The sequence below is a fragment of the Lepisma saccharinum genome, chromosome 2 (genome assembly GCF_977018435.1).
Source record: "Lepisma saccharinum chromosome 2, izLepSacc3.1, whole genome shotgun sequence".
NCBI classification, from domain to species: domain Eukaryota; kingdom Metazoa; phylum Arthropoda; class Insecta; order Zygentoma; family Lepismatidae; genus Lepisma; species Lepisma saccharinum.
In genome coordinates this window covers 5,792,554-5,813,815 of record NC_139230.1, presented here as the reverse complement: position 1 = coordinate 5,813,815, position 21,262 = coordinate 5,792,554, and the positions used below count along the sequence as shown (strand labels likewise).

The window sequence follows — 21,262 nt, the reverse complement described above, 5'->3', positions numbered from 1 at the left end:
CCAAAATGCTGCATGACACTTTTGCAGAGCCTAATTCTCCTGGAAGTTATGCAAAATTTGAACTTACTTTTTATTCTGCACCAATTTTGTGATTACATAACACGTATTAATATTCTGATGTAATTCTTGAATATTTTAAAGCAAAATTCTTGGTAAACTGCTGAATACAATGGAGTAGAATGCTTACACTCCAATATTGATTGATCAATATTTTAAACAGCTTTAAATTATTTCAATTTTCAAGTATCGGTATCGGTGGGTATCCGTAAGAGTATTGGTTCAAAGTGGTATTGGCTCAGCCCTAACTTCTATGGTTGGAATGGTAATGGAAAACAACCCTAACTTGCCCAGAATGACATTCCTAGTATTGGGATCATTATACCATTGTGAGCCAAATGGTATTGGGTAACCAGCATAAGAGGATTGGTGTTTGGTTTTTTTGTGGGAATGTAAGAAGCATGTCTTGTGTTTTGTTTGTTTACAAGAGTGGTGTAGCCTTAGGCTATAGTTTGCTAGGATGGAGTGGTGTTGAGGCTCTGTCCTCTAACAGTGAGGAATAATTGTGTCCAACAACCACCACTCCTCTACCAAAAATTCAGATATCACTACTGATACCTAGAGGCACATATTTTTGGTAAATAAAAAAGCATAATTTCGGTACAAAAACTGAGTCAATTTCGGGTTCAAAAGTGGTAAATAAAATGAAATATCGGTGTTATAGCGGTGAAAAATTGGATGAAAAGTGGTATATAAAAAGACATTTTGGTTTTAAAATTGTGAATATAATCCTAAATGTGATTTAAAAACTACACTTATTCCACAGAATTAACATTTCACTTCTAATAGCACATTTATCTAGTTATAAGAGTATTAAGCTTATTTCTGTGTAAAGGAGTCCATTTTTGCTTCTCCAATATTAACAGCAGAATTAATCAATTTTCCGGGAATTGCATAACTCACAGGATACTTCAGACTTCAGAAAGTGTCGCGTCGGTATATAAATGGTAAATTTCGTGTTTAAGAGTTAATTTCGCTTTTTGCAGTTCATTTCGCATTATTTCGTGACAAAACATGGTCACAAAATGCATCTCACACCTTTCAAAAACATGAAATTTTTTTTCGTGAAAAACTAAATATGCATGCCCCTACTGATACCTGAACCAACAACAAAACCATATTCAATAACTGCTTCCAGGTAGTGGCTAGCCTATCAACATGCACCTTCTGCAGGAAGTGCTGAGAGAGTACACACACACAAATGAGTCATGCACATAAAGTCCTATCCTAAACTTAACCTAGCTATCCAATAATCTTACCTACCCTATTACCTCTTTCCCTCTCCTGCTACCACCTACCATATACTTCACATTTCCAACCAGACTTCTCTCAAAGAAAAGAGCTGGTGTAAGACACTCTCAGCCAATGCCTCTCTCTACCAATACTCCAATATTTTAATGTATTTGTACAGACTGATAGCTTTTTTAATAGAGCTTCTGGTACTAGCCAACATTTTGCAAGAGTACAAATATGCTTCCACTTATAACAACAAATGCACAATTTTCATTAATTCAGGCAAACATTTTGTGACAAAAGCTGAAATCTTGATTCTAACACACTATCTTGTAAGTGAATACAATAATGTTATCAAGCAAAACTGGAATATGGATATATGGCATAGTGCTAAACTGGCATATGGATATATGGCATAGTGCTAAAAAGCAATATTTATATTGTAATAATTATGCTACTCTTAACATCTTTAAATTGCCCAAAATATTACCCTCATTACATATCTCCATTTTTTAGATTATTTTTGTCTTTGCTTGTCAAGCATACGTGGGGGGACACAAAAGAAACCAGAATTTTGTAATAAAAAATTGTGTATTTATTTTTAGGTGTTACAAATTTAATCTGCTTCAAAGTACTATTCATTTGATGCAATGCACTGGTCTAAACATGTTTTCCACTTTTTGAAGCAGTCCTGAAACTCTTGCAAAGTGATGCATTTTAATGCCTCAGTCATTTTTTCTTCACCTCTTCCACATTCGCAAAACGTTTTCCTTTGAGGACTTTTTTCATTCGGAGGAATAAAAAGAAGTTGCACAGAGCAAGATTGGGTGAATATGGTGGGTGGATAAGCTGGGGCATGCTACTTTTAGTTAAAAATTGTTTCACATTCAAGGCTTTGTGCACTGGCACGTTGTCATGGTGAAGCTGCCACTCCCAGAGCAGTTTCCTTGAAAGCTGTTTCAAGCATTAGAACTGTTTCCCCTGCCATTTTCCCCTAACACAAAACAGAATTTTACAGCTGCTCATTGTTCAAACTTTTCAGCCATCACAAAAATTGATGAACAAGCGAAACCGCTTAACAAAGAAAAATACTATGTGGCACAACAACTTCACTCTATGATGCCGGTCAGCAGACTGATGCAGAATGGTCCCCGCAAAAGGCATCTAGTGGCAGAAGCATGTACTACAATGAGCCTGTACACCAAACAATGATTCTGGTTTCTTTCAGGTCTCCCCATGTAAGTGTAAGTACCAAATTGAGCAGCAACTGGTAAGAATATCAGCATAATTTAAAAGTGGTACGTACTGGTTTGGCCCCAATATGCAAATAAAAATTCTAAAATTGACACATCAATACAATTCATATTTATAATCTAAATTTATTACACTATAAATAAACAATAAACTTATGTAATATTTTGACATCCTACCATGATGATGATCATCTGGGAGACAAAAGGATGCATGGGGAGAAAGAAAAACAGAATAAGTACTCATCCCTGAATGCTACAACAGACAACTGTAAACTGTCATACTATTCCTGCCTTAGCAAGTGAAATAAAGCCAGCATGTGGCAATAAAATATTATTTAAAGCTAAACTAAATAGCAAGAAAAAGCCTATAATTGGCTGGTTTTGAATACTGCTTAGTGTATACGTATTTCATACCTGTTAGGGATGGTTGTTGCACATTTACCATCTGACTGGATGAATTTACAGGGTTTATTCCAGGGCTTTCCACGTCTGATGCTCCTGGCATCATGGAATTAGTCACTGGAGGCAATGTTGGGCTTGGCCCTGGAAGTACAGTAGTATTGCTTGATCCTGATACCATATTTGGACCACCACTGTTGGGAGAGTCAACCATCATGCCTGGACCCTGCATCAATGGGCTTTCCATTCCACTTGATTTGATTGGACCTCCAGGCATAATTGAGTTTCCTTGCATTATGGGACTGCTAACGGGACAACCAGACATCACATTATTTGGACAAGATTGCATCACAGGATTTCCACCAGAACCTGATGGGCTCATATTTGCTACTGATGTCATGGTATTGTTGCTCTTCAAAAAGAAAGAAAAAAGAACATTATCAATATATTTATGTACAAAAATGTTCTAACAACAGCAAAGAACATAACAATTACAGTTGTACCATCATTCAACAAATTACAAAACCTCAAATATTATGTAAAGATTATTAAAAATAACTGAGGTCATATCTGTCTCGGTTATTGTAAATTATTGGCCTACAAATTATCCTTTCCATCAATTGTTTCTTGTAAGAACAAATGCCAAATTGACACACCAATAGATGTGTTAATCAGGTGACACCCAGTGTAATAAGGCAGCATATATTACATAGGGTGAATTTATGCTAGGTATGTACCAGGGGCATATACGAGGTATGGCAATAAAGTTTCTGGATTGATTTTCTTTTTCATTTCAGGTCACGTTGATAACAAAGAGCTGGGTAGGATACTGACCTGTGGACTACCCTCTGCCTGTGCACAAACTTTTACGTACATGCATGGAGCAGTCTGGATGTAGCATTTGAAGGTCTTGAACGTCTCTTAACCACACGTAATTTTTCTATGTTATTATTTTTTGTTGTTTTATGTTACTATTTTTGTCCTTACATTCTATAAATTTGCTCCAATGGAAAATGGCTAACACTGTATTTGGAATCTTCTATTAAATAAATAAATTTGTTAGAAGCAGACTGTGCATCTGAGCTCTGTCGGAATCATGTTAAGTTCGAAAGTGGAACAACAAGTTAATGTCACAATACTTGGGAAATCCGCCATGGAAACTTACAATTAGTTGAATGAAATTTGTGGGGATCAGTGATTATTTCGCACATAAGTTTTCAAGTAGTTTAAGAAGTTTAAAGAGGGTAGAGCAGCCATCGGGGACGATCCACGATCAGACCGCTCTTGCTCTTCGAAATCTCAAGTCAGTATCGAGAAGGTCGCTAAAATTGGTCGTTGATAGGGTGGCTGAAGGTCAGACTGTCAATCAGTTGTATTTTAAAAATATTTTGGGGACCCTTCGTGAACGGGTGAGAAGGAGATCAGACATGTGGAAGAATGGCTTATGGATTCTTCATCAGGGGACCATGGCAATTCACAACGCGCTTTCTGTGAAGAAGTTTTTGGTAAAACACAACATTCCAGTGTTGTAATATCCACCATACTCACCGGACCTAGCCCTGTGCAACTTTTTTTTTCTCTTCACAAAAGTCAAGTCCACACTAAAAGGAACCCGGTTAGAGTCTGTGGATGAGGTGAAAGCCAAAGCGACGCAACTCTTGAACAGCATATCAGAAAATGACCTGAAACACTGCTTCTAACAGTGGAATTCCACATGGAGGGGAGTAGGGATCGAGGAGGAAACTACATTGAAGGGTAAAACATTTTGATTGTCTGATTTTTTCAATAAAAGAATTATAACATGAGTCTGGAAACCTTATTGGCACACCTTGTATTCTAGGCTTTCTGCAAAGCACATTTGTGGATGTGATGTGATCAGCACCATACTCTGGCTGCCATTAACCCCTCCCCTCCCCAGAATTGGCCCCAGGTGTGCATTTATTAGAGGCTGAGTGAACCCCTAAGTTGCTTCATGCAGCATGAAAAATTCTCACCAAAAATCACCCACCTCAGGAATTGAACCTGGACCTCCAGCATAACAGTCAAGACACCCATGACTGGATTATCCTCATTCTACATAAAAGGTAAAGGTAAAGTGTTCCCCTGTGCATAGCACCACGCCATGAAGGCGTATAGGGGGTGTGGGGGTAACGCCCCACACTTTCTTGATCCGGTCGTGAGTGGGGGTGATGTGATCAGCATCACGCCCCTGACCGCCTTTACCCCCCAGGGTTTCCCCCAGGTACCCATGTTATTCGACGCTGGGTGGGCGCCGGGGCCGCTTTCACCGTTAGAAAAGTTCCCGGATTTGAACCGGCCGGGGATCGAACCCGGGACCTTGAGCATGGTAGTCAGACGCGTTACCGACTGAGCCACCGCGGCCATCCTCATTCTACATATTAATCAATATGCTGAACAACATTTATTACAGAAAATACATCCTTCAACATATGATATTTGCAAATCAAGTGGAACCCCAATATTACATTAGTGGATTTTACATTTTCCCGCATTATACATTCATGGTCCCAATAAAGCTACATGTAAAAATTTCCCTGATTTTACATTTATCTACATTTTAAAATTTCTTCCCCTTTATCCTCTGAAATGTGTACAACTGAGGTTTCAATGTACATTCATTACAAGTCCAAACAACATCTTTTAACATTGCCTGATACTTCCAGGTTTTTAGCCAGTTTTGGAAACATTCCACAGCTTCTCCAGGTTTTACCAGGTCAGTGGAAAACCCAAACTACCTTGTATATTAACAAAATTCTTGCAACCTCCCGCTAGACTTCTAAGTCCCCCCAACAACAACATACACAACATCAAGCTCTACCACAACTTTCCTCGGAAAGCTGCTTTTTTTAACCTTACTTATTTTAAGTTTTAAGCCATTGTTAATGCAGCGATATGTAAATTATTTTAATAAAATGACTAGGGCATGACTATACAAAGGACTAATAATTAAAACGTCAATTCGAAGATGCGCACAGCTAAGTATTGAGCTAATCAATTTGTACAAGGAAAATGTTCCTTCAAAGTACAATAACCAATTTCTCACTTATCTCTAGTTAAGAAACAGCATTAGCACTCAATAAAATGCCATTTACACTACAAGCATTTACTGTATTGAAGTGGTTTTAAAAAATCTGGTTAAATTTTATCTTCCTCAGCAGCATACTGTAACAAAGCAGCAAATTTACTAATAATTTTTTGGCCAGATTCCAATGCAGAAATTTAACAATTCCAATATCCACTATTATTTAACAGAAAAATACTGTAAAAATATTTTTGTATTGTACATATCCTCAGATATTTTACATGGCACAGAAACAATTTTCTCATATTTATGAGAAACACTGTACTGCATTAAACCTGACAGAATAATATCAAAATGTCTTCTATGATCACAATTTTAAATGCAATAAATTGTATATTGGAATCTGTTTAGATATCAGAATTTTACCAATCCAGGTAAGTGACCAAAATTCTGTTTTTGACTTATATTCAGAGAAAAATAGATTTATCACAACCTTACTTAACAGGAATTTTCAAGGTCCCTATGACAAAATTAGAGACAGTATTACAATAGCCCAGATTACTCCTGTTGTAGGACCCTACATCCTTTCTCCTCCTTACCTTACCAATACCAGAATGAGACAAATTATATTTTGGCAGTGTTTCTGTATTTACTAAACTTCTTTCTTTTTAAAATGCTGCAACACTACAACTACTATCAAGAAAAAAATGACTCAAAATACCATTCATGACTGCCTTTAAACAAGTATAATTAAAATACACACATTGAATAAGTATCCAAAAGCACACACACACCATGCACATTTCCAGATGTAAGCAAATTCAAAAACATTAATTAGCATAACCTCCTAACATTTCTCAAACAAGCAAAGTACACAGACATATAAAGAGCATGCAGAATGAACAAATTTACCACAGCAAAAAGACAGATTCCCATGGAATCTTTTCTCCAATACCAAATACAGCATAAAAACTTAAAATCTGATAGAATTTACAAGATTCACAGTTATTGCAGACAGGTTCATTTATCCCAGTTAGCAACATTCCAACTGCATACCAGGACAGAAAGAGGAAAGCAACATGAATTCTTGAACAAATAAAAACAATTTCCATCTCCATTTTTTAAATCAGAGAACCTGAAGATATAGATGCCTTTAAAATTGAGACAATGGAATCTCACATTAGCAGCAAGCCTTCCCATGATTATGTCCATGTACTGAAGCTTTGCACAGATATAAATATTTAATTCCCGATTATTTATGCGAGTGTTATTTTTTTTCAATAGCAAGGAGATATGGCACCATCTTGTGTGGCACTTTACTGCAAATGGGTTGGCCATTATCTATGAGAACTCTATTCCACACATATGATTATTATCAATATATTTATATAATAGTGACTGTAACATCAACTATTATATTAACTACCGACTTGTCAAATTTTCACCACGAAAAGCTACAATGATAAGGCATGACACTCAGCTGAATTGACAGTATGACAAAATTGAGTCAATATTGGAAGAGTTTAACTTTCCCAAACTTGTTTGTTTAGAAACACTGCTTCAATCAGCACAGACATATAAACAAGCAGACACAGAAACTATGAGAAAGCATCTCCCATTGTGCTCTTGCTTCTTGACCAAAGTCACTGTATTGGCACTAACAGCACAATCATTATATGGTTAACCGATGACAGAACTAGCACAGGTAATGGGTGGTTGACTGGTCAATTCAACAGAAAAGGGGTATAAATGAAAATAAAGTGATGCCTTTTTAAGATAATTACTGTTTTTTTATGTTAAAAAAAGTAGTAATGCCTTCTCCAGCACAATTACTGATACAGAATCATCTCTCCACAATACTGGACCAACTAAACTTCTTCCAACATTTCTGAACTCACCTGATTCCACGTTCCCATTGGGCCTGAACCTGAAACAGGACCCATTTCACCCAACATATTGTTGGAGCCCTGAAAACCACTAGGGGGGCCTAAAGAATTTAATCCTCTCATAGCACCAGGACCTCCTTTCTGTTTCATCTGAGCAAGGCTATTGAGCCACTGTGCTGGGTTCTGACGGTTGAACTGATTCATTTTCAGAGGATGTTTCTATGGGAATAAATAAAATTTGTAAGTTATGCTTGAAATTGTCACACACATTCCTTAATTCATTTCAGGATACTTCTACTATAGCTGCCAGAACTCTTAATATACAATTCCTATGTATGCATATTTGTGCACGAGAGTGATTCTTACATGGAATAAATCCAGTTCCTTATATCAACATCATTTCTACACTGTACTGTGCATTTCCCATTCACATATTCAAATATATTTAAACAAACGAAGTCAAGTGTTATTTGTTTCCCTGTTGGAAGACAATGAGGAATAGCATAAATCATGAATACTTACTGCTGGCATCTTTAAGGGTACTAAAGTAAATATGGTGGAAACTTAATTATACATTTTTCACGGGCGTGTATGCACTTTTACACAAAAAATAAAATTCAGCAAAATGTTATAGCATGGTGCCTTGCTGGGATCAGGAAACAATATAATGAATGAAGGAAAGAAAAATCACTGATTGGGGTTTCATTATACACATGTAAGTTATGGCTCCTGACATTTTGAGGAAAAGTGTGTAAATTCCATTATGTCCAAGTAATATCTAAACTTATTCAAACAAGAAATATGTCACATCAAATCCTAGGCCAACATGAAGGTTTTGTAGGGAAAGAGGGCAAGATGAATGATCTCAGGTTTCTCATCTCTAAACATGACAAGCCTTCATAGCAACAGCTCTGATTCTGCCATCTGCTGAAGCATAGAGATCACAACACAGAGTGTAGCATTGCAAAACTCATCATTCTACAAATCTTTATATATTAACGTTCTGAGAGTGAAAGTGCATTTCTGAAATGTTTCACTTGTGCTGTGATTGAGGTGGTGTGCGTCAGGCACATATCCAAGGGGGGCTTAGGGGCAAGCACCCCCCCTCCTCGAACATTTTTGGTTTACACTAGATAAAATTAGATTTTGGGTTTCTTGTGGTGTGAAATAAAATAATGTGACAATAATTTAAGGAGAGAAATAATTATCGAGGCAAGATGGAGAATGTTCTGTAACCCTGTTATTAATAATAGCACATATCCAAAGTGGGGTACAGGGGGGCTCAACTTCACCCTCCAGGAAATTTTTCAGTTTACACTAGATAAAATTAGGTTTTGGCTTCTTGAAAAGTGTGACAATAACAAAAATTTAAGGAGAGAATAATTATTGAGACAAGATGGAGAATGTTCTATAACCCTATTATTGTTAATAGCTAGGGGCATGCATATTTCGTTTTTGATGAAAAAACAAAATATCAAAACACACATTGTAGTGTTAATTTTTCATGTTTTTGAAAGGTGCGAGATGCATTTTGCTACCATGTTTTGTCACGAAATAATGTGAAATGAACTGCAAAATGCGAAATAAACTCTTAGACATGAAATTTAGGGTTTATTTACCGATGCGACACCTTCTGAGGTCTGAATTATCCTGTGAGTTATGCAATTCACGGAAAATTGATTAATTCCGCTGTTAATATTGGAGAAGCAAAAATGGGCTCCTTTACACAGAAATAAACTTAATACAGTCAACTCTCAATTCTATGACCCTGGGTATAACGACCCTCTCGAAGTAACGACCATGAAAAGTTTAGGAAAAAGTTGAAAAATTTGGAAAAAAAAGTTGAAAAATTGAAGGAAATCGGCCAAAAAATAAGTTTTTTTTCTCATTCCCTTCACGAGCACTCTACCGCTCACAATTGGGTCTGAACTAAAAATAGACACCACCACACCATGCTTGAGTGATATCCAATAGCACTTGACCTCTGCCCTCCCCTCCCTCAAGTGCACCAATGTTACACTGCACCCGATGGCAGCTACCCAACATGCCAGGGTTGTTATTCGATATGCAAGAAGAGAAGATCGAATGTGCTTGGATGTTATTTTAAATCTACCTCGATTTGTTTCCATCCTAAGAGCTGCTGAAAACTCACGGGGGAGGGGGGGATGGAGCAGCCCGAAATAACTGCTGAACTTGCAGTTTTTGCCAATGTGTATGGCAGGTCAAGCTTTTTCATCGATTAATACACCACCTTGAGAGATAAGATCGCAGGAATGTTCCAAAATACAGACGCGTGGCGCCTGGAAGTCTTGCCCATCTGTCCAGCTCTGACCTAGATTTCAACAGGTTCCCGTGAGTGAGCAACTCTTCTTCTGGTAACCGCTTTCATTCAAAACATGTTCTTTGTTCCCTGTAACACTTTAGAGATAATCAAAACCACGTAGGCCAACTAAAGATCGTCAACGTGCTTAATGCGTTGTCATCCAGGTTTCCACAAAAGTTTACTTCGATCTTACGTGCATCATAACTCCAGTTTCCCATTTCATATGATTTCCTAATTGTGTTGGTCATAATATTTGCCAAAAAAGTGTTCCATTGGCTGATTGACTTCTCCCTCTTTTCCTGTCAGCAAACGTGGGGGGAGGGGCGATGCTGATTGTTTCAGCCATGATTTTCTTGTGTGTGCACACGGGCTGATTACAGCGAGGGTGAAGTGGACCCACCCCTCTTCCTTTCCTTTGACGTTTAAAATGGGGCAACCAGTTCTGGATATATTGAAAAACAAACAAAAAACATAGAACAAGTAAAAAAAAAAAGTGACCCTCCCCCTACCCTTTCCCCAGCACATTCTCCGCCACTGGTGTGCACGGCAATGTTGATAATTGCAGAATTCAGGTCCTATTTTTTTTTTATGCTGTCGTCTGCACAGGAAATATTGCCCGTATTATTGTCTGTTGCATGGTAAAACGTAAAGCAAGGGTCATTTGTTTCTTCTTTACACTGCTGTTGAAAGTTCCGGTGTTATCTTTAAAATGCCGGGATTTTTCTCTTCCGCCACCTGTTGCTCGAACTTCCAGCCGGTCTCCTTGTTTTTATGCTGCAACTGGTGCCAGTGTTTTGTCTAGCATCTGCAAAGCTGTTGCTTGCCAATAACAGCAATGACTCATCCAGCGTAAAAGTTATTGTTTTGAATCTGGCAAAGCTGTTTTGATTTGACGATAACCAAATTCGATCTCCAGAAAGGAAAACAAGAGCTAAAACAACTTCATGTTCTGGGCCTTCTGATATCAAAACTGTAAATTTAATTAACATTAAATGGTCGATTAATGTGAGAGTAAATAACGATCTACCATGAGCAGGTTTCATAAAGCTTGTTTTGAATTTATTTTATGCTGATGGGCTAATCGGGACTAAATATACAGTTTAAAGTGAAATCTAATTCTAAACCTGCTGTTTAATGTGTCCTAGAATATGCATTGGGTGCAAAACGATCGCTCGTGTGTTTCCTTTTTTAGGCTGGATTACAAAGCAAGTAGGGAAAGAGTTTAGACTGCTCCCTGGAATGGGGGAGGGGGATGAATATGAAGTTGGTTGAAAGAAAGAAAACGTGACTTTTTTTATGATGTATTTTACACAGCCGAACCAGAACGTAATTTACAGCCCCGTGGTTTTTTTTCTGGTGCCTAGAAAGGTTGTGTTGTGTGTCCCGACAGATCTTATCTTACAAGTTAATCTTGTAACAGACAATGCTCTAGTAGACCCGTTAAAATCGAATATTCATTCTGCCCGATTATCTCCAGACTTTTGCTGGTGCCAGTGTGTGGTGTCAAGATTCTTGCAATAAACGAGAGATTGTTTTCCTTTCTGTATGTCTCAGTGCAAACGGGGTTTCTCATGAACTAGAATTGTAAGAATTTCGTGGAAGAGCAACAGCTGTGCACAATTAAAAGAAAATAACATTATTTTAAATCCTTTTTTGTGAAAACGTTTTCATGTTCTATTTTCCTTCTCACAACATGCATTCTGTGCATAACTGGTTGTACAACTACCAGGATAAATGATGTCCGTTTCAGCTCCGTTTAAGCTGATAATTGGTGCAAATTCCAATTACGACTCCTTCGAAATAACGACCCTTTTCTCGGGAATTGTGAAAGGTCGTTGTATCGAGAGTTGATTCTACCCTGATAACTACATAAATGTACTATTAGAAGTGAAATGTTAATTTTGTGTAATAAGTGTAGTTTTTAAATCAAATTTAAGATTATATTCACAATTTTAACCCTTAGTATGCCGCGCGGTCTGAAGAAAGAAAGCCCAGTGTCGCCGAGGCTTTGAGCGCGAAATTTGAATTTGTATACATAATGGAGAAAAATCGTAACAACTATGGCACTATGGGACCAATCTACTTCGGATAACTTTTGTTTTGCAGGTAGAACATCAGTGCATGCAACCATGTAAAATTTGGGCAGGGGCTGCATCCCCCAAATTTCAATGAAAAAACATAAAAATATGGAGTTTGCCCCCTCTTCTCCAGCTACTTTGGGGAGAAAACCGGAACTTTTGCTTCCCCCCCCCCCCCAAAGAATGGACCTTCCGCAACAGAATGAAACTTGATTCATGTTTGTGGGTGCAATACAATTTAAATAATAAGGCAAAATGTAAAACACTGTTTTTTTACTCAAAACAGCGAATGAGCACAAAATTTGAATTCGTATACAAAATGGAGAAAAATCGTAATAACTCTGACAGTATGGGACTAATCTATTTCTGATAACTTTTGTTTTGCACGTAGAACATCAGTGCATGCCACCATGTAAAATTTGGATGCCCCAACCATGGAGGGGGGTACGGGCAGGGGCTGCATCCCCCCGAATTTCAATGAAAAAAACATAAAAATGTGGAGTTTGCCCCCTCTTCTCCAGCTACTTTGGGGAGAAAACCGGAACTTTTGCTTTTTTTTTCTTCTTCAAAGAGTGGACCTTCCGCAACAGAATGAAACTTGATTCATGTTTGTGGGTGCAATACAATTTAAATAATAAGGCAAAACGTAAAACTGTTTTTTTACTCAAAACATTAAATTTTAGCCAATTTGTAACGGGTGTCCCCCTAGCTTTCGAACCCGAAAAAAACGTTATAAGTTATAATTTCCGAACAAGCATACATAGGAAAATGAAATTCACAATACACGTACCTTGTTTCATGCTGAACACGAGACAGGGTTGAACATAAACGCACGCGTGAAAACAAAGATGGTAGGTGGTGCCAGGGGAAGTGGTGCGTGTGGGTTAGTGTGATGCGTGCGTCCCTGCATCGTGAGAATGGATCGGTACACCATACCAGAACGAGTGTTCATTGTAAAGAAATGTTGGATATCGGGATCGTATAGACCGTTCAATGTGAATTTGGATGCCGTAAAGGACCATTGAAGGTGGGGGTTTGGTGTGCAATTGCCCGACAGCGTATCATTGGACCCATCTTCTTTGAAGATACAGTAAACACACAAGTTTACTTACACATCTTCAATGCATTTGTGAATCAGCTGGATGATGAATAACTGCGTCCCGGTTATTTCCAACAAGACAGAACGACATTCCATACTTCCAACGTGTCCATGGCAGAAATTGAGTCCTTTTTTGGTGACAGAATCATCTCCAAAGGATTTTGGCCGCCAAGATCCCCAGATTTGCCACCTCCGGATTTCTTTTATGGGGTTTCCTTAAAGGTTGTGTCTACAGAAACAAACCACGATCACTGCAAGAGTTGCAAAACAACATTGAAAATGCGATTCAGGAGATCACACCGGAGACTCTACATCGGACTTTTCACACTATGGAATGCCGTGTATAAACATGTCTGGACGTCCAGGGAAGACACTTGCAGCACCTGCTGTAACGATCATGTATTCAGCATGAAACTAGATACGTGTATTGTGAATTTAATTTTCCAATGTATTTTTATTCGGAACTTATAATGTTTTTTTCGGGTTCGAAAGCTAGTGGGACACCCTGTATATTATTCATAAAATTGTTATAACTCTGACAGTATGGGACTAATCTATTTCTGATAACTTTTGTTTTGCAGGTAGAACATCAGTGCATGCCACCATGTAAAATTTGGATGCCCCAACCATGGAGGGGGGTACGGGCGGGGCTGCATCCCCCGAATTTCAATGAAAAAACATAAAAATGTGGAGCTTGCCCCCTCTTCTCCAGCTACTTTGAGGAGAAAACCGGAACTTTTGCTTTTTTTCTTCTTCTTCAAAGAATGGACCTTCCGCAACAGAATGAAACTTGATTCATGTTTGTGGGTGCAATACAATTTGAATAATAAGGCAAAACGTAAAACTCTGTTTTTTTTTTACTCAAAACAGCGAATTTTAGCCAATTTGCATATTATTCATAAAATTGTTATAACTCTTGACACTATGGGACCAATCTACTTCGGATAACTTTTGTTTTGCAGGTAGAACATCAGTGCTTGCAACCATGTAAAATTTGGATGCCCCAACTGTGGGGGGTTACGGGAGGGGTCTGCATCCCCCGAATTTCAATGAAAAAAAAACAAACAAGTGGAGTCTGCCCCCTCTTCTCCAGCTACCTTGGGGAGAAAACCCGAACTTTTGCTTTTTTTTCGTTCGAACTTGCATCTTGTGTAGCTACTGTGAATCTATTTCTTCCCTGTTGACTTGGCTCTTTGTGGAAATATGTCCGGAAGGAAACGATTGTGCGTTAGGGAGATCAATGAGCTGTTTTATGATATGGTCTTTCACAGCCATTCCTCAGAACCGATTATGGCGAGACCTTTCCTAACAGAGGAGGGGAGGGAGCCTTTGCAATAGTTTGTTTTGTCTATACTTCTGGCCTCTGGCTATCATCAACCTTCATTGCATTTCTAACATAGAGGCGACAGAAAGCTGACACCGCCAAACCTCATCCAATCCCCCCTCTCCTTGACCCCCCCACCTCCACTTCAGCTCGATCACCAGGTCCAAACACAAAGAAGAATGTGTGCCTTATCAGTGCTAAATCACAGCGTTGGAAGCTTGGAGGAAAACAGCATCATAAATACCAAGCATTTATTGTGTCTTGTCAACTGAGGAGCCGAAACACGTGACATATTCCGAGAAATGGTGGGGGGGGGGGGGGTTGGAATTTTTGTAATCACGATTGCAAAACATGTTCCCCAATGAACTGTCAGTGTTTCTACCTCAATATACAAATATAAGTGTGGCAAACCCTCGATAATTGTATCTAAAGCTGTTTGTTGCACATCTGCAACGGCGGCAACAATGGACATATTTTTTTTGTTGCATATCTGCAACAGCGGCAGACCAAGGGTTAAAACCAAAATGTCTTTTTATATGCCACTATTTTTCAACGCTATAACACCGAAATTTTATTTTATTCCCGGCTTTTGAACCCGAAATTGACTGTTTTTGTACCGAAATTTTCTTTTTTATTTACCAAAATTATGTGCCTCTATTAATAGTGCATATCCAAGGTAGGGCTCAGGGGGCTCGAGCAATTTTGAGTGCTTAGGTCTGAATATGAAAAATTTGGTGGGTTTCGGCTTTTATAAGAGCTGCAAACATGGGAGGACAAGACACGTTAGTGGTGTTCAGGCTCGAATCAGAGCAAAATATTTGAGAACTGTCTGCATCCAGTTCGCAGCCCACAGTTTGTATCTCGTGTTGACCAGTGGATTGTCCATCCCGTGCATGTGTAACAGCTTTGTAAAAGCACTCAAGGACACAATAGATGTTTTGATGCCTGATGAGAAGAAATGTAGAAAAACACATACTCAGATGGTTCCGGCACACAATGTTAATGCATGGAAACAGAGGCTAGTGTGGTAAAAAATGTTGAGATTTCTCATTCTGATTAAAATGACAGCATTAAACAGTTGCGACGATTTAGAGGATAGTTGCTTCCCATTATTTTGCCTCCACACTATCACCTCGTAATGCTAAGCCTTGTTTACCAAGAGAAAATAAATTTTCCTTGTAACACCTCCCCCCCCCTATTTTGGAACCCAATTGCCACCACTGGCCTTTAACATACAATTGCAAAGTTCTATCTACACCCCTTAAAAAGATGGTGTTCAGCCCCCTTGAAAGGAATTCCTGGATACGTGCATGGTGTATGTTTTCCTTAATTTGTATCATTCTTGTTACATTTCTGTTGTTCTTATATTTGTTAATTTATTCCTTACTGTCATGAGTATGCACTGCAGCAAGTGAGGATGGAAAACAACATGTTGTATTTCTTCAGAATATTGTTAAGTCCCAACATAAAAGAGGTCAACCTTTGTCCTCGAGCAAACAGAGATTGTATTAATTTTTATAGGTTGGGATTTGAACACAGGACCCTTGGCATCATAGCACTAAGCCACGAGGAATGAGATTTGTCCAATCTGGGCTGAACAAGCCTGTAAGAAGTGACTACATTTTCTTACATTTCTTCCAAACAAGAAACCCAAAAGCATGAAAGATATCTTCATCCTGTACTACTGTGAACTTGATCCAATTTCTACAATTCACAGATGCCACAGTGACATATGATACAAGGATATTTATTTCAGTTAGTATCACCTTTTGCCTGCGACTTGAGCTGAGAGTATACGTATCTCATAGCCAAAACACATTAACCACATCTTCTATAACAAGATAGTAGTTAGGGATGGGATCGATTAATCGGTACTCTTATCGGTATCGGCTGATATAGGCATATCGATTTATCAATAAAATTACCGATTATTTTACCAATCCGATATATTGATAAATATCTGATAATTTAGTGCAAAATACTGCCATTTTGTTGTAATTTTTATGATTCGTCTTCATGCCCTACTTAATAAAAAAGTAAATGTCTAAATATGCAATTTCTATTGCACTGCAGTCACCTTGAAACACACATTTATTAAGGAGGTCAGTGAACCTTTTGTTCTTCGAGGACCATTTCTAAAGAATATCAGTTATCTGTACATTTTATATTAGAACTTTATTGGTATTGGCCAAAATTTCATATCGGCCCATTCCTAATAGTAGTCAGTCACTCGAGTGATGGGATGTTAGTGTTTGACCTGCACCTTCCCTTCCCTTTGGGCTCAATTTAGCTTATAAAAAAGTCATATGCAAGAAGATTGTAAAACATGTACCTCCCTCGCACTACAGATTTACTTTTCTTTACTAGTCAAACAGCACACACTAACCAATAAAACATAATAGATCTGTCCCATTATAAAATTCCTGGACAAATGCCTCTTCACCTTCTGATAAATAAGAAGGTGGATTATAGTGGGTATTGTGTACTGAGTACAAACTATGATGGTAGACTCCACACAATTTCTGTAATCATTAAAGCACATATTTGCTCCGTTTTTGTTCTATTCTGTTTTTTCTTATTAGGGACAAATAGTTACTGTCATGGTTGCATACATTAATAATGGAGGCGAAACAACATTTATTCATGAAATATTTTTCATCTTATATGAGATTGGTACACTATTGGTTTCCAGTGTTTGTAAATTTAATGTCAGTTCTCTTGTCAGAATCACTACAAATTTTAAATTGGCACAGTCCTATGCAAGTACACAGTTCTCCTCTGAAAGTGTGTTGAAGATGCAATGTCATCATATTTGCTTTGTATGATGCCACTATAATCCCATTACGCACTTAGTAAACAAACATCCACTGAACACTGCAACACGTGCACAATCATGCACAAAGAACAACAAACAATACAAATATGCTTAACAAATTACATGCATTATATGTATACACAGAAAATGCTTGTTCTTTAACAGTCATATAAACTGGCTGTAAGAGAAAAATCACTACCACTTTTAAAATGAAGTTTCTGGGGTCAAGTGTATGCAGTAGAAAACACTGTGCATAAATAAAGCAATCGACTTACCTCTAAAAATTTCTTCGTTCCTGGATCAGCACAGTGATATGCAATTATGGATGTAAATTGTCCCTGCAATACAGCTTCAGCAGCCTTGTTTGCACGAGTTGTAGAAAAAACAAAAATCTGGCTTTGCTGCTGCATATATTGAGCTTCCATTGTTCCTGGCTGTTTATTGATGACGTTGCTCGGCAATGGCTGCACTCCATCTGAAGCAGCGCAGGCAGAGCTCTGCAGGCCCATGCCAATACTTGTCACATTTTGGCATGGATCTGAAATAATTAGAAAATTAATATATTTCAAAGGGAAGAAAATGGAACTTGTTACATTTCATCAAGCAAAGCAGAAACACTATTCTATGCACAGTCTGGAACAGAATATAACAAAGAATTAGAAAATACCCGGTAGTTGGTAGGGCATCCATCACCTCCAAAATGGGCGAGATCAAGAATGTGTGGGCTCTACCTCCACATCCCCTAAATGTGCCTTCATGGCATGGTGCTGTATGCACGAGGAACTTTACCTTTACCTATTAGGGCCTCCCCCATGGTGCAGTGGTAGCATCATTGCCTTGTAATCAAGGGGTCCCGGGTTTGATACCCGGTGGAGGCACAAGTGGTTCGGATCCCACTTTAAACTGTAGGTCCAGTCCCGATTAGCCTTACTGTGCATAAAGTTGACTTAAAACAGCAAACCAAACCTTTACCTATTAGAAAATACCTGCCATTCCTCCTGGCCTCTTCCGACTAAGGAACATGGAATGTACTTTGGTGCTACCTCTGTGCCTCAGCAATAGAATAAAGTATGGAATAAAACAAAAACAGTTGGAATACTTTGTGCTGAATCAATGTATAGTACATACCCTTCAACAATACGTAGTCAACTTTCAATGAAAGTAAACCCACCTGCACTAAATTCCTGGCTACTGTTGCTTGTTGATGTCTCTTCCGTTTTCACTGCACTGCATGCTGGTAAATTTTCTGCTAAACTACTTTCTGTGGTTCCAGGTTTGGCTAGATAAAAAGAAAAGTTTAAATATTTCTATTCATATATTTAGACATTACAACTTACAATATAAAGAAATAAAACTGGATTGTATACACCACTCTCTCTCTCACACCAATGCTACTCCCTGCTTGCCGTGCTACGATGTTAGTTCATATTTGCCGATTGTGAGCAGAAATACAGAAAATGCAGTCAAATAAATGCATCTGCATTTACATTGTAAAACAGTGATGATGTTCGCCATTCTTGTTTATGTAAGCATGTACACTGTGTTATAATTCCTGGTATTGAAGATGACTTGCGTATTAAGTAAAATGGAACATGCAAATCTGTAGCAGGTGAAACATGAAATATTCTGTTGTAAGTAAAAGCTTTGCTCAAATTATACTTACAACATGTCCCCGAGTTCACACTGTACTCTTTACTGGGTACTGCCAATAAAACAAAAAACAGAAAAGGTTAAGTTCCAGCATGGATGGTGGCAGAAGCCACTAAAATTAATATCTCTCTTGAACATGTAGACATGTGAAAAATGTCAGCAATGTTACACTTTTATAAATTACTAAAGTAGTTTTGTGTTGGACAGTAAATTGAAAAAGCTTTCCGGAAATGTATTTATCTTGAGGAAACATAAAACATACAGGGTGTCCACAAAGTCCTGCTACCGTTACAATGAAACTTATCTTCTAAACTATATGAGATAAATACATGCAGTTATTTGCAACGTGTTCTACAGCTCTCAAAGTTTCATTTACAATTACAACACTTCCAGATGCGCCCCGTTAGTTGCCTTCAGGATGTCGAGACAATATTCGACCTCCATCCATACACCCTGCAGCATAGCAGCATCAACCTGTTTGGATAGACATTTCCCTGGGAGATGGATTGGCTGCGATGGACCAATCTCCTGGCCACTGAGCTACCCTGATATCACTCCTTTGGATTTTTTTTCCTTTGGGGGTATGTCAAGGATCATGTCTACGAAACCCCTGTTCCAGATCTTGTCACACTTCATACATGGATTGCAGTAGTTCTCAAACAGGTTGAAGTATTTTAATTGTAAATAAAACTTTGAGAGCTGTAGAACACGTTGCAAAAAACTGCATGTATTTATCTCATATAGTTTAGAAGTTAAGTTTCATTGTAACGGTAGCAGGACTTTGTGGACACACTGTATATTATGGCCAGTAATTTTAAATTAATGAAATGAACAGGTATCAAAATTGCCTGCAATAAGTAACTGGAATTGGTATGAAACATACAAGACAAGAATGCTTTCCTGACTGCAATGGTAAAAAGTTATATCCGAATGAATAAGAAGTGTAGTACTATGCTTATGTGGTAGTCATAAAGTAAAATTTGGAAATGGGCCTGGATATTATCTCACTTTCTAATTACATTTGAAGTTAGCTTCAGTTACTCTCTCTGTGAGCACTGTAATAACTAAAGGAAGAAATAATCTCTTCTGCACTTGTACCCCCATCCCTGCCTCATTAAAAATAGGACAAAAACAATTCAAGTATACAAAAACTTCTATCATAACTCAGTACAATATTAGTTCAACATTACCTTCTTGGGAGTTTTGTAACATGCAATTTTCACTGCCTGAAACACCACCACTGCAAGCACTAACTGAAGTACTTGTTTTTGTTCCACTGTTTATAGCACCACCATTTGAAACATTAGTCCCACCCATATTTTGTTGCACTTCACCACTGCCACTTGTGCTATTAGTACTACATGGTGGATGACCACCACTATTTATTGTACTTCCACCTTGGGATGAGGCCGAACAATTGTTTCCACTACTCATACCATTATTCACTCCACTTCCATTTCCACTACCGTTGCTTCCTAAGCCACTATTTCCACTTCCAATGTTAGTGTTCATAGGTACATCACACCCTGTTCCCCCATCTTCACCATTAAGTACATTTTCCTCTTTCAGTGTCGTGTCAGGCAGAGCCTGGGGCTCTACCTTCACGTTCACTGTGTTGCCATTCTTCTTTTCTCTCTTCTCCTTATTCTCCTTAATCATGGCTGCCAGATCCTCCTGCTCTCTCTGCAGCAGGTCTTTATTGTTTGGCAGGTTCTCTTTCACACTTTGCTCAGTAATATCCTATAACGAAAAAGATAACAAGAAATCAGTTTTATAGATATGAAGACTTTTTCCTTGTAAATTATAAAAATAAAAGGTTGGGATGGACAAAGATGAAAATTTTGTCAATACTGACATAAAATTGCAAAATGTTCTATGAAGAACCTGGACCGCTCATTTTGCTTTGAAAAAAAAACTGTGTATTTAAATATTTTCTGCACAAAAAGCAGACTATATAATTTATACAAGGTTCGCCCATAAAAAAAAGGAAAGAAAACAAGTAATTACCTTCAAATAACTATTACCTTCAAAATAATCACCAGAGGAGGCAATACACTTTCACCAGCATTTGTACAGGTCTTGGAAACACTGTTCATAGTCAT

The 21,262-nt window shown here is 38.1% G+C and overlaps 1 protein-coding gene across 2 annotated transcripts in view; it reads right to left on the bottom strand.

Annotated features, from left to right (window-relative positions):
- lgs (BCL9 domain-containing protein legless) overlaps positions 1-21,262 on the bottom strand; it is a 106,020-nt gene that overhangs the window by 25,123 nt on the left and 59,635 nt on the right. The window contains exons 8-12 of one of the 2 annotated variants that reach the window (XM_083116987.1): positions 20,351-20,900; positions 18,682-18,789; positions 17,786-18,048; positions 7,884-8,090; positions 2,958-3,354 (exon numbers count right to left, since the gene is read on the bottom strand). In XM_083116987.1, coding sequence (XP_082973113.1) covers positions 2,958-3,354; positions 7,884-8,090; positions 17,786-18,048; positions 18,682-18,789; positions 20,351-20,900 — 1,525 coding nt within the window. The remainder of the gene's footprint in view (positions 1-2,957; positions 3,355-7,883; positions 8,091-17,785; positions 18,049-18,681; positions 18,790-20,350; positions 20,901-21,262) is intronic. The other variant, XM_083116988.1, reaches the window with a different exon arrangement.